The 14121-nt window shown below is 43.1% G+C and overlaps 1 protein-coding gene and 1 long non-coding RNA gene across 2 annotated transcripts in view; one reads left to right on the forward strand and one right to left on the reverse strand.

The window, feature by feature from the left end:
• LOC130273247 (ATP-binding cassette sub-family B member 5-like) overlaps nt 1-10162 on the reverse strand; it is an 83256-nt gene extending 73094 nt beyond the window's left edge. Inside the window, exon 1 of the mRNA XM_056519720.1 lies at nt 10024-10162. Coding sequence (XP_056375695.1) covers nt 10024-10080 — 57 coding nt within the window. The 5' untranslated portion in view covers nt 10081-10162. The remainder of the gene's footprint in view (nt 1-10023) is intronic.
• On the forward strand, nt 3043-10199 carry LOC130273249 (uncharacterized). The gene is made up of 3 exons (XR_008843926.1): nt 3043-3284; nt 5337-5578; nt 10074-10199. It is a non-coding gene; the product is annotated as an uncharacterized LOC130273249 (long non-coding RNA).
• Nucleotides 10200-14121: the final 3922 nt, after the last annotated feature.

The raw sequence follows: 14121 nt of genomic DNA on the forward strand, positions 1-14121 counted from the left end.
ATCTTGCAAAACTAGAACTCCTAACATGCCCACACAGCAGTTTGCTGTCTGGGCATGCTGGGATTTGTAGTTTTGCAACATCTGGAGGGTCACAGTTTGGAGATCATTGTGCAGTGGTTTCTAAACTGTGGCCCCCTAAATCTCGCAAAACTACAACTCCCAGCATGCACAAACAGCAAACGGCTGTCTCGGCATGCTTGGCCTTACTAGTGGTTGCCACAGTAAAGATCGCTTTACTTTCACTTTCATTCCCCCCCACCGTCGTTTTCCTACCTGAGCCAAGATCTCCGCAGTCTCCACGATGATCTTCGGTCCCCACGCCATCTTCAGGTAAGGTACTGGTCTCCGTCTTCTCCCCCCCCCCGTTCTGCCCGACATCCAGGGGTGGGCAGAGTGGGGGGTTTCCATGGCAACCCCCTGTCCTGCGCTGCCATTAGTCAGAACTCAGTTCTGACTAATGGCAGGGGATAGGAGTAGATCGCAGCACTGCGACCTCGCTCCTATCCTGCAGGATGATCGGGGGTGTCACTGACAACTCCGATCATCCCTATTTTCCGGTGATCGGGTCACCAGAGACCCCATCAGCCCGGATTAGCAGAAAATCGAATGTCTGAATTGACATGCCATTTTCTGCGATCGCAGACAAGGGGGGGTCTAAGGACCCCCCTCGGCGATGTGCCGGGATGCCTGCTGAATGATTCCAGCAGGCATCCCGGTCCGATCCCCAACCGGCTAGCGGCGAAACCCGGAATTCCCAGGGGCGTATGCATACGCCCTACGTCCTTAAGGACTCGGGATGCAGGGTGTATGCATATGCCCCACGTCGTGAACAGGTTAATTACCAATGTGCCCATTTACAACACATAAAATTATAATGACATAGAAGGAGATGTATCATTCTTTTCAAACGTATAGCTTTTATATGACAATTTTGTTTTAACTTACTTTTGCTTACATGCGACCTATTTATCAAATAGTCACACGACCTTGATAAACAAATTACACGTAAGCAAAACCCGGGAAACCCGCTTACAAAAGCATTTTTTAAAGCAACAAAGTTTTCCCTTATGTTAATAGCCGAAGTTCTTTATCTACCTTCTATTACCAGTAGCGTTGCTATAGAGTGATGGGGAGGGGGGGTGTACCGCATCGGGTGACACCCTGACTGGCCTGCCTGGCACTAAATAGCTGCACTCCAACTATCCCGCAACAACCCATCCACCCTCCTCAGAAATAAAAAAATATTAAAAACATACTATGCCGCACCATGAATATCCGTACTCTGGAGGCTTTTTTGTTTAATTTTGAGCCCCCCATTTTGTGACGTTGGTGAGCGGAGTCTTGCGCTGCTGCGCTGAGGCAGGAGCTTATGTCAGGAAGGAAGACAGCGCAGCACCAACAGTCCCATAAACAATAGTGAAGCCACAAAAAAAATAAACGCTCGGTACGTTACCCACCCCAAAATGTGCATGAAGCTGTATTACTATTACTGTCTTTTTTTCTATAATTAACATTAATGTAGTAGCTTTGTTTCATGATACAGAACAAGAACAGTTGTTAAAGGGGTACTCTGGCGCTTAGACATCTTATCCCCTATCCAAAGGATAGGGGATGAGATGTCAGATCGCCGGGGTCCCGCTGCTGGGGACCCCCGGGATCTACCATGCAGCACCCACAGTGGATTGGTCTACTGTCCCTTTTTTGCAGTCCATGTTTAATTATGTTTCCATTCAAATGCATGTGAAATGTATGAATATTTTATCTTTTCAAGAAAAACATTAGCTCTAAGATGCCACCTTCCTCCCTGAAGTGGTATTGCACTGTAAATACTACAACTATTATAGGTTAATCAGGGCCAGACTGAGACTAAAAATCAGCCCTGGCACACAAACCAACCTACAAGTCACATGATATACCCCCACCAAAAAGTAGAAAGATAGTGGCACATAAAGTACACACGGCAATGAATTTTGTTGTATAAATAAAGGGGGGAAAAAAGAGTGGAACAAAGAAGCACCTAGTCATATGGTCAGGGACAAATATATACTGCCACTATGTTATGGCACAAGACCACCAGGGCCAATGATTGGCTCAGTGGTCTCATGGATATATACAGGCACATCTTCGCTACAGCAAAGTATGGTTTCCCAAAGCAGAACACACGTCTACCTGCCCTGTCAGGTGGATGTCACTTTAAAGTGTCTGCTCTAGGACCACTGCTCAGGGGTAAATGTAGTAGTATCTTTTGTAATTTATTACATTACTTATATGTCTTATTGAGCCATCAAGAGTTTATCTTGACTGTGCAGGAGTATGCACAGAGAACCACATGATTGCTTTGGCCATTTAGGGCTCCTGCCCTGCTCCCCTAGGTCTGTCTAGATGGGGAAAAGCTAAACCAAACAAGCACGTCGGGACATCTTCCCGTTTCCTTGCCACTGCAGGAAGAATGGTTATATTTATCTACACGGCGCGAGTTGATCTTCACATGTAAACCTGTGCTAATAAACTTTACCAGCCAGTGTGGATTGTATCTGTATCTATTGGGCTATCCAGCCAGCAACCTTGTTGTTTCACTCTTTTGAAATAAGTGCATTATTAGGTTCCCCTGAGGATGTCCCTGCATGTTTTAAATAATGCACGGACAGAAACGCGTTGGGAATGCTTATATGGTTTGAAATGCTATTTTGAGGAAACGTATATGGGGCATATAGATTGTTGAGGCACAATTAAGGAGTGGTGATATAAATTCTACTCAAATGATATTGAGCCCAACTGTGGAAAAATCCTCCCGCAAATCTATTAGGGATCAAATAGGCGACATGACTTTAGGGAACTGACTGATATAATAACTTTGTGTTGTCCCTATATTGCTGGACGCCAATCCTGTTGTATTCCTACACACCAATTTTCTTTGGGTTACACATCTTTCCTATGTGGTGAATTTTAATGTATATCTAATAAACAGTATAATTTAGCGACACCCCTTAAAATTATTATTATAATTTTTTCTGAAAAGCTAGTCGGTTGAGTGGAGGTCAAGCCCAGAAATCTTCTGTGGGAACTGTACCTCCCCACATGAGGACCGACCTAAGAGACCAGTTGCTGCAACCTTCTTTGTTCCTGAATGACATCTCCCTTCACAGGGTACCGCCGACCAGGTCGTTCATCAATCCAATCTGTCCAGTCAAGTTCAGACCCACGTCAGCTGTGGGGAGAAGAGCCTGAGAGCCAACGGCAGTTCTGGTCAATACAAGTCCACCCTGGCGGTAAGCCCTAACACGGTAAGTGCTGAGTCAATGATTGTTAGCTCCAAAGTCAAATTCAAGTTCAGACCAGTCTTAGCTAAGTCTTAGTCTCAAATTAATCTGCAAGGACTACAAGACCCATAGTGCCCAGCAGCAATTGTGGTTCTCTGTCACAGCCTTCAGCGAATATTGCACTAAAGTGAACTGTTCCTGTTTGTACTGCAAGTTAAAGTAGTTTACCTAACCTGTCATTTGAGATATTTGCAATTGGCAACAGCAACCGCTTATCCTTGGTAGTGCAGTGATTAAAGGGGTACTCCGGTGGAAAACTTTTTTTTTTTTTTTTTTTTTAAATCAACTGGTGCCAGAAAGTTAAACAGATTTGTAAATTACTTCTATTAAAAAATCTTAATCCTTCCAGTACTTATTAGCTGCTGAATACTACAGAGGAAATTCTTTTCTTTTTGGAACACAGAGCTCTCTGCTGACATCACGAGCACAGTGCTCTCTGCTGACATCTCTGTCCATTTTAAGAACTGTACAGAGTAGAAGAAAATCCCCATAGCAAACATATGCTGTTATGGACTGTTCCTAAAATGGACAGAGATGTCAGCAGAGAGCACTGTGCTCATGATGTCAGCAGAGAGCTCTGTGTTCCAAAAAGAAAATAATTTCTCTGTAGTATTCAGCAGCTAATAAGTACTAGAAGGATTAAGATTTTTTTAATAGAAGTAATTTACAAATCTGTTTAACTTTCTGGCACTGGTTGATTTAAAAGAAAAAAAAGTTTTCCACCGGAGTACCCCTTTAAATTGGCTTACCAACCAAACTATACACATGTGTAGACATGGCTTTTGCTGTTGTTGTTGTGTTGGCTTCTTAGTTCAGAGTAGAGTTCACAGTGACGGGAACAGAAGCTTTTAGAACAGTCTCATGAATGGTACTGATTGTGGAGATCTAGGTCATATGCTGGTCATTTGGTATCTCCCAGACAGGTTCCTTATCTTGGGAGGAGAGCTGGCTTTATATTGATTTAACTCAATACGTATTAGAGTCAAGTTCACGCCCCGGATGACAGATAACCTCAATGGTGAGAGGGACTACAAAGCACTATATATCAGGAATAGTTATAGTCAAACTATAAACCAGGGACGTGCAAAGACATTTTGGGGGGCAGGGGCTGAACACTTCCCATAATGATTTACATAAATGTCCACATAATGATGCCAGACTGCCCAGCACTCCCCGGGGCACTTTTAGGAGTAACATCAAAAGGGCAGAGGCTCAAGCCCCCTTTCTAGTCAACCAGTGCCCGTCCCAGCTATAAACCCACATTTCTCATGAACAGAAGAACAAGAAACTGTAAGATCTGGGCATCCGAACATAGTTTCCAATGATACATTTTTTGGAGTTGGCTAAAGGTCCTCTTGAAGGCTCCGGTTTCCAAACAGCGCCATTGTGTAAGCTGTAAGTAAGCAGCTTAGCACATTCTGAGAATTCTATAAAGAGCAATGAGAGTAATTAGGGAAACCAAGATAGCTTAGGCTAAAGCTAGTCTGTTATGGCTCGACCTTAGATGTGTCTATCCAGAAACCTTCATCAGAGAGTATATGACCTCCAAAATGTACTTCTCGTTTCTTGAAAACACATCTTTCTTTTTTCGCTTAGAGTCGATTTCCTTTAAAGGGGTACTCCGCTGGAAAACATTTTTTTTAAATCAACTGGTACACGATACAGAGTTATCAGATAAATAGATTTGTAAATTACTTCTATTTAAAAAATTTAACCCTTCCAGTACTTATCAGCTGCTGTATGCTGAACAGAAAGTTCTTTTCTTTTTGAATTTCTTTTCTGTCTGACCACAGTGCTCTCTGTTGCCAAGGGCTCTCTGAGCATGCTGGGAGTTGTAGTTTTGCAACAGCTGGAGGCACAATGTTTTAAAAACATTGCTCTAAAGATACCATTTACCAAATTACTTCAATGGGCACTGTCAGAATCAAAAACTTGTTATATGTTGTACATCTTGGAAATACATACGTAACATAACCTTTCTAATATTCTTCATATAATGTTATCTCCTTTTTATAGAAATCATGGCATTAAGAAAAAAGACCACTAGGGGTCCCCACACCATCCAGAACATAATCCTGTCTGGCTGCAGCATCCTCTTTATCTCAGCTAAAGCAAAGGCCAAGTGAAGGCGGGACAAGCACTCCTCTGTGCTCACTCCTGTCCTGTCTATCAGACTGCAGCATGAGAACAGAGAGGATGAAGTTATAGAGCAGCCTGCGGGGAATGGTTGAAGAGACACAGCACAGAAGACTCAGGGAGTAAGTAAATGCATGGGGAGTGAGGGCGGGCTCAGTGCTTGCCTCAGACACACCCCTTCCTGTGCAGTGGATGTCAGAATGAGTGAGTAGTAGAACAGAGGGATTTGTGGGCCAGTTACAGAAGCTAGACAAATTAAAAATACTTGTAAATAAGCTGCATGACTTAGTGAGCAACATATATAAGCATTATTTTCTGTGATATGACAGGTATGCACACTTTAAACTAAAAGGCATAACTATTTACACATAATGCACCGGTAGGGTATTAAAAGCAATTTTCCATTCATCCTTTTTTCCTAATGTGGATAAAACTGGAAGTCCTCTGGAAATCGGATTTGATAGTGAACCAGCAGGCTCCTTTCAGTTGACAATTAAATTCAGGGGTAAGGGGTAGGGAGTACCTATACTTTACAGTCAACCTACTTAACTCATGGAGATAAGTTCATGGTTGTAAGCCATCTACCAGCTTAGGTCCAGTGTGGAGGCAATTGGAGGAGACCACAGGAAGACAAACAAGTTTATATGTTAAAGGGGTACTCCGGTGGAAAACTTTTTTTTTTTTTAAATGAAAGTTAAACAAATTTGTAAATTATCAATGCAATGAAGGAGTAGAAATAATCGGCACTCACCAGTCTTCTCCAAAATTAGCTTTTTTATTGAAAAATACTCACAACATGAAATGCATTTGGGGAGAGGGATCGGTGCAGGGGGGGGGGGGGGGAAGTAGTAGGCAGTTGCCTACTACTTACCCCCCCTGCACCGATCCCTCTGCCCGAATGCATTTCATGTTGTGAGTATTTTTCAATAAAGAAGCTAATTTTGGAGAAGACTGGTGAGTGCCGATTATTTCTACTCATTCATTGCATTGAAGATTTGTATCTTGCTATCATATCAGAGCACCACCAAATCTCTATGGACTTTCCTAGTCAAGTGTCCGTTCAATAGTCCGGCTTAGCCAGGCGTAGCAGTGCCGAATATCACACCTTTGCTTTGTAAATTACTTCTATTAAAAAATATTTATCCTTCCAGTACTTATTAGCAGCTGTATGCTACAGAGGAAATTCTTTTCTTTTTGAATTTCTTTTTTGTCTTGTCCACAGTGCTCTCTGCTGACACCTCTGCCCGTGTCAAGAATAGTGTTGCTTTTATTCGCGAATATCGCATATTTGCGAATATTCACGAATATAGCACTATAAATTCGAAATTACGAATATTCGCTTTTTTTTCCTTCACAGTACACCTCACAGTGATCACCCCTCTCTGCTTCCAGCTTGTATCGTCTAAAGAAGGCTCTAATACTACTGTGTGAGACCGCCGGGCGAATATTCGCGAATATTGATCCCTCCCTTCTGCTGCTTCTATCAAGTAACACTGGTATACTTGCTATAAAGTTAATACATTTTCACATATGCGAATTTACGCATATGCGAGAAAAACGAGAATATTACGAATATGCAAATTTAGCGAATATATGATGAATATTCGTCCATATATTCGCGAAATATCGTGAATAGTCAGGAACTGTCCAGAGTAGCATAGGTTTGCTATGAGGATTTTCTCCTGCTCTAGAAAGTTCCTGATATGGACATCAGGTGTCAGCAGAGAGCACTGTGGACAAGACAAAAAAGAAATTCAAAAAGAAAATAATTTCCTCTGTAGCATACAGCTGCTAAAAAGTACTGGAAGGATAAAGATTTTTTAATAGAAGTCATATACAAATCTGTTTAACTTTCTGGCACCAGTTGATTTAAAAAAAGTTTTCCACTGAAGTACCCCTTTAAAGTGGCTATAGGCAGTAGTTAGCAGGGGACATAAAGTGACCAGTGATATCATAGTATTCCTGGGCTGTGTGACAAGCGTGTACTGAGAGAGAACTGCGGCTATGGAGAAGCCTGATCCATGAGATTAGGGCTGGGGAAAGAGAGCACCATGTGATTTCCAACAGTGACAGTAAAGGCAGTGGTAGTTGCTGAATCATCAGGGACATCGGTTTCATTAGTGACATCCAAGTGGGTACTGCAAATGTTTGAATGCAGATCATTGTGCCCTGGAATAAGGCCTACATGTATACAGACTTTGAGGGGAATTTATCAAGACCAGTGTTTTACACTCCAGTCTTAAAGGGGTACTCAAACCAGAAAGTTAAACAGATTTGTAAATTACTTCTATTTAAAAATACTAGTACTTCCAGTACTTATCAGCTGCTGTATACTACAGAGAAAGTTCTTTTCTTTTTTAATTTCTTTTCTGTATGACCACAGTGCTCTCTGCTGACACCTCTGTCCATGTCAGGAACTGTCCAGAGCAGGAGCAAATTCCCCTAGCAAACCTCTCGTGCTCTGGACAGAGGTGTCAGAAGAGAGCACTGTGGTCAGATAGAAAAAAAATTCAAAAAGAAAATAACTTCATGTGGAGCATACAACAGCTGATAAGTACTGTAAGGGGTTGAGATTTTAAAATAGAAGTATTTACAAATCTGTTAAACATTCTGGCCGGAGTTGATGTTAAAAAAATTATGTTTTCCACTTGAGTACCCCTTTAATGTTAAAGAAACCTGATTTTTATGTGCCTTGCTATGCTTCTGAAATCTCAGAGTTTGAGTACATTTTAGCTACAATTTATGTGATACATTGTGATTAATTGTAATTATTAAGTAATTATATTGGAATTTTTATCATGCTAAATTTTATTTTTATCATTTTTCTATCTTAAGTTTAAAGGAGTAGTCCAGTGCTGAAAAACTTAGGGGATAAGTTTCAGATCGCGGGGGGTCCAACCGCTGCCCCCCCCCCCCGTGATCTCCTGTACAGGGCCCCGGCTCGCTGACCAGATAGCGGGTGTCTACCACCGCATGAAGCGGCGGCTGACATGCCCCCTCAATACATTGCTATGGCAGAGCTGGAGATTGCCGAAGGCAGCGCTCCGGCTCTGCTATAGAGTTGCATTGAGGGGGCGTGTCAGCCGTCGCTTCGTGCAGTGGTCTGCCGGGGCCCCGTGCAGGAGATTGCGGGGGGCCCCAGCGGTCGGACCCCCGTGATCTGAAACTTATCCCCTATCCTTAGGATAGGGGATATGTTTTTCAGCACTGGACTACTCCTTTAAAGAGACTTTTTTAACTGAAGTCCCGAGAAAAACCATACTTGAGCCTCTTCCCACAGCATGGATTAGTTGTGTGAAGTGGGAGTTTCCTTAGATGCTGTGCTCAGTTGAGGCACTCTTAACTTGATGGTTAAAGTAATATTTTACAACACATATTGCAGTCTGATAGGGGGCTTGGCCTCCCGCAACTCTGGATTCTTCACCATTTTCTACAGCCAGCCTACTAATTCCCCAGCCATTCCTAGAGTGGAATGACATGCCATCCATAATGGCGATACTTCACGAGACCACAGTGACAAACCATTGCCTACCACAGCGCTGTCACAGTGGACCAAATTTCCTCTAGACCAGTGATCTTCAACCTGTGGACCTCCAGATGTTGCAAAACTACAACTCCCAGCATGCCCGGGCATGCTGGGAGTTGTAGTTTTGCAACATTTGGAGGTCCGCAGGTTAAAGAGCACTGCTCTAGACAGACCGCAACCGGTCACCATATTCATGCGACATGCGTCACTCGACATGTCAAAGAAAGACAAGGAAAATAAAAAAACAATCATACAATGTATAAAATTGTATAAATTTCTCTATTTCAGTCGCTTAGAGGCCTAACGATAAACATGGCAGCATAAGTTTAAGAAGAAGTTATAGGATTCATCTCTAGTGTGACAGGAGGCCACCATGTCTTATTTTGGTTGTGCCCTAGTAATTTGATGGTTATTAACTTCAATGTAGACTCCAGGCTAAGGCTGCATTCACACCTTGTTTTTTACATACGGGTGCCGGATAAGGCAGGGGGAGGGGAAAACCGGGCGCTCCCGTACCCCATCCGGATCAGCCCGTGACTCTATTTACTTTAATGAGCCGACCAGAGTCAAACGGTGACTCTGGTCGGCTCAGTTTTGACCCGTATGCGGTTTCCTGACCGGACCGAAAACCGTAGTATACTATGGTTTTAGGTCCGGTCCAAAACTGGATACGGGGCAAAACTGAGCCGACCAGAGTCACCGTTTGACTCTGGTCGGCTCATTAAAGTAAATGGAGTCACGGGCTGATCCGGCTGGGGTACGGGAGCGCCCGGTTTTCCTCTCCCCCAGCCGGATCCGGCACCCGTATGTAAAAAACAAGGTATCAATGCAGCCTAATACGTTCTAACTTGTCAGTGTTGTAGAACTGTATAGGAAATTACAAGCTCATTGCATCATATTTCCCATTGCTTCTTAATATTCACGATCCAGACTCGGACTGGCCCACTGGGGAATTGGTGAATCCCCCAGTGGGCCCTTAAGTCAGAATTTCAGCTGGCTGACATACTAGATAGTTTAACTCCTGAGCAGCCATCTTCTTACCCCTGAATGACTGGTGTTTCTCTTTCTCCATGCTCTCCTCCTCCTGTTAGCAGCCATCCTGATGTCTGGATTATACTTTCCCGGCAGCGTGTGAGTTCTGAGCAGTCAGACGGAGAAGAAAGGAGGAACTGTGTCTTGGAGTCCAATTTCACTCAGTATAACTCTGCTATAGCACATGGAGATGATTCATCTGCAGAATTCAGAAAAGGAAACAGGATATGCGATACTGTAAAACCGGCACTGCTGCTTGGCAACGTGTCTGTCGTTCTACGGAACGCATGGACGCAAAAATGGGAATAAAGCCAGGACAAAATCGTCATCACTAATCACAGCATACCGCACTATGCTGTGTATACAAGGTCACATATATAGGACTAAGCTGTATAAGTATACACAGATACAGAAAGATAGATAATGTAATAAGAATTAGTATCGTTATCTTATAGGGTCTTTAATTAAGAGCACTACACTTTTATGTAATATGTTACATACTGCAGTTATGTATTAACCCCTTCAGGACCAAGCCCATTTTGGCCTTAAGGACCAGAGCGTTTTTTGCACATCTGACCACTGTCACTTTAAACATTAATAACTCTGGGATGCTTTTAGTTATCATTCTGATTCCGAGATTGTTTTTTCGTGACATATTCTACTTTAACATGGTGGTAAATTTTTGTGGTAACTTGCATCCTTTCCTTGTGAAAAATCCTAAAATTTGATGAAAAATTTGAAAATGTTGCATTTTTCTAACTTTGAAGCTCTCTGCTTGTAAGGAAAATGTATATTACAAATAAAAAAAATTTTTATTCACATATACAATATGTCTACTTTATGTCTGCATCATAAAATTGACGAGTTTTTACTTTTGGAAGACACCAGAGGGCTTCAAAGTTCAGCAGCAATTTTCCAATTTTTCACAAAATTTTCAAACTCACTATTTTTCAGGGACCAGTTCAGGTTTGAAGTGGATTTGAAGGGTCTTCATATTAGAAATACCCCACAAAGAAAAGACCCCATTATAAAAACTGCACCCCCCAAAGTATTCAAAATGACATTCAGTCATCATTTTAACCCTTTAGGTGTTTCACAGGAATAGAAGCAAAGTGAAGGAGAAAATTCACAATCTTCATTTTTTACACTTGCATGTTCTTGTAGACCCAATTTTTGAATTTTTACAAGGGGTAAAAGGAGAAAATGTATACTTATATTTGTAGCCCAATTTCTCTTGAGTAAGCACATACCTCATATGTCTATGTAAATTGTTCGGCGGGCGCAGTAGAGGGCTCAGAAGGGAAAGAGCGACAAGGGGATTTTGGAGAGTACGTTTTTCTGAAATGGTTTTTGGGGGGCATGTTACATTTAGGAAGCCCCTATGGTGCCAGAACAGCAAAAAACCCTCACATGGCATACCATTTTGGAAACTAGACCCCTTGAGGAACATAACAAGGAATAAAGTGAGCGTTAATACCCCACAGGTGTTTCACGACTTTTGCATATGTAAAACATTTTTTATTTTTTTTCACTAAAATGTGTGTTTCCCCCCCAAATTTCAAATTTTTCCAAGGGTTAATAGCAGGAAATACCCCCCAATATTTGTAACCCCTTCTCTTCTGAGTATGGAGGTACCCCATAAGTTGACCTGAAGTGCACTATGGGCGAACTACAATGCTCAGAAGAGAAGGAGTCATATTTGGCTTTTTGAGAGCAAATTTTGCTCGGGGGGCATATCGCATTTAGGAAGCCCCTATGGTGCCAGAACAGCAAAAAAAAAAACACATGGCATACCATTTTGGAAACTAGACCCCTTGAGGAATGTAACAAGGAATAAAGTGAGCCTTATTACCCCACAGGTGTTTCACGACTTTTGCATATGTAAAAAAATAAAAATAAATTTCCACTAAAATGTTTGTTTCCCCCCCAAATTTCAAATTTTTTCAAGGGTTAATAGCAGAAAATACCCCCCAAAATTTGAAACCTCTTCTCTTCTGAGTATGGAGGTACCCCATAAGTTGACCTGAAGTGCACTATGGGCGAACTACAATGCTCAGAAGAGAAGGAGTCATATTTGGCTTTTTGAGAGCAAATTTTGCTCGGGGGGCATATCGCATTTAGTAAGCCCCTATGGTGCCAGAACAGCAAAAAAAAAACACATGGCATACCATTTTGGAAACGAGACCCCTTGAGGAACGTAACAAGGGATACAGTGAGCATTTGCCCCCCACTGGTGTCTGACAGATCTTTGGAACAGTGGGCTGTACAAGTTTTCATTTTCACGGACCACTGTTCCAAAGATCCGTCAGACACCTGTGGGGTGTAAATTCTCAATGTACCCCTCATTACATTCCGTGAGGGGTGTCGTTTCCGAAATGGGGTCACATGTGGGGTTTTGTTTTTTTTGCGTTTGTCAAAACCGCTGTAACAATCAGCCACCCCTGTGCAAATCACCTAAAATGTACATGGTGCACTCTCCCTTCCGGGCCTTATTGTGCGCCCCCAGAGCACTTTGCGCTCACATATGGGGTGTCTCTGTAGTCGGGAGAAATTGCGTTACAAATTTTGGGGGGCTTTTTTATCTTTTACCTCTTGTGAAAATGTAAAGTATAGGGCAACATCAGCATGTTAGTGTAAAAAATTTAATTTTTTTACACTAGCATTCTGGTGTAGACCCCAACATTTCCTTTTCATGAAGGGTAAAAGAAGAAAAAGCCCCCCAAACCTTGTAACGCAATTTCTCCCGAGTACGGCGATACCCCATATGTCGCCCTAAACTGTTGCCTTGAAATACGACAGGGCTCCAAAGTGAGAGCGCCGTGCGCATTTGAGGCCTAAATTAGGGATTTGCATAGGGGTGGACATAGGGGTATTCTACGCCAGTGATTCCCAAACAGGGTGCCTCCAGCTGTTGCAAAACTCCCAGCATGCGTGGACAGTCAACGGCTGTCCGGCAATACTGGGAGTTGTTTTTCAACAGCTGGAGGCTCTGCTTTGGAAACAGTGGCGTACCGGACGTTCTTATTGGGGGAGGGGGGCTGTGTAGGGGTATGTGTATATGTAGTGTTTTTAACTTTTTATTTTATTTTGTGTTAGTGTAGTGTAGTGTTTTTAGGGTACAGTCACATGGGCGGGGGATTATAGCGAGTTTCCCAGCGCAAAATTTGCTGCATCTCAAGATGCGAGAAACCCACTGTAAAAGCCTGGCCCATGTGAATGTACCCTGTACATTCACAGGGGCGGGGGGGGGGGGGGGGGGGGTGCACCAGCTGTTGCAAAACCACAACTCCCAGCATGCATGGTCTGTTAGTGCATGCTTGGAGTTATAGTTTTGCAACAGCTGGAGGCACACAGGTTAGGAAACACTGAGTTAGAAACAGACAATGTTTCCCAACCAGTGTGTCTCCAGTTGTTGCAAAACTACAACTCCCAGCATGCCCAGACAGCTGAAGGGCATGCTGGGAGTTGTAGTTCGGCAACATCTGAAGGGCCAGATGTTGCTGAACTAAAACTCCCAGCATGCCTGGACAGTCAGTGCATACTGGGAGTTGTAGTTTTGCAACAGCTGGAAGAGCACAGATTGGAGACCATTATACAATGGTCTCCAAACTGGGGCCCTCCAGATGTTGCAAAACTACAACTCCCAGCATGCATGGTCTGTTAGTGCATGCTGGGAGTTATAGTTTTGCAACAGCTGGAGGCACACAGGTTAGGAAACACTGAGTTAGAAACAATGTTTCCCAACCAGTGTGTCTCCAGTTGTTGCAAAACTACAACTCCCAGCATGCCCAGACAGCTGAAGGGCATGCTGGGAGTTGTAGTTCGGCAACATCTGAAGGGCCAGATGTTGCTGAACTAAAACTCCCAGCATGCCTGGACAGTCAGTGCATGCTGGGAGTTATAGTTTTGCAACAGCTGGAGGCACACAGGTTAGGAAACACTGAGTTAGAAACAATGTTTCCCAACCAGTGTGTCTCCAGTTGTTGCTGAACTAAAACTCCCAGCATGCCTGGACAGTCAGTGCATGCTGGGAGTTGTAGTTTTGCAACAGCTGGAAGAGCACAGATTGGAGACCATTATACAATGGTCTCCAAACGGGGGCCCTCC

Source organism: Hyla sarda, chromosome 5 (genome assembly GCF_029499605.1).
Source record: "Hyla sarda isolate aHylSar1 chromosome 5, aHylSar1.hap1, whole genome shotgun sequence".
NCBI lineage: Eukaryota > Metazoa > Chordata > Amphibia > Anura > Hylidae > Hyla > Hyla sarda.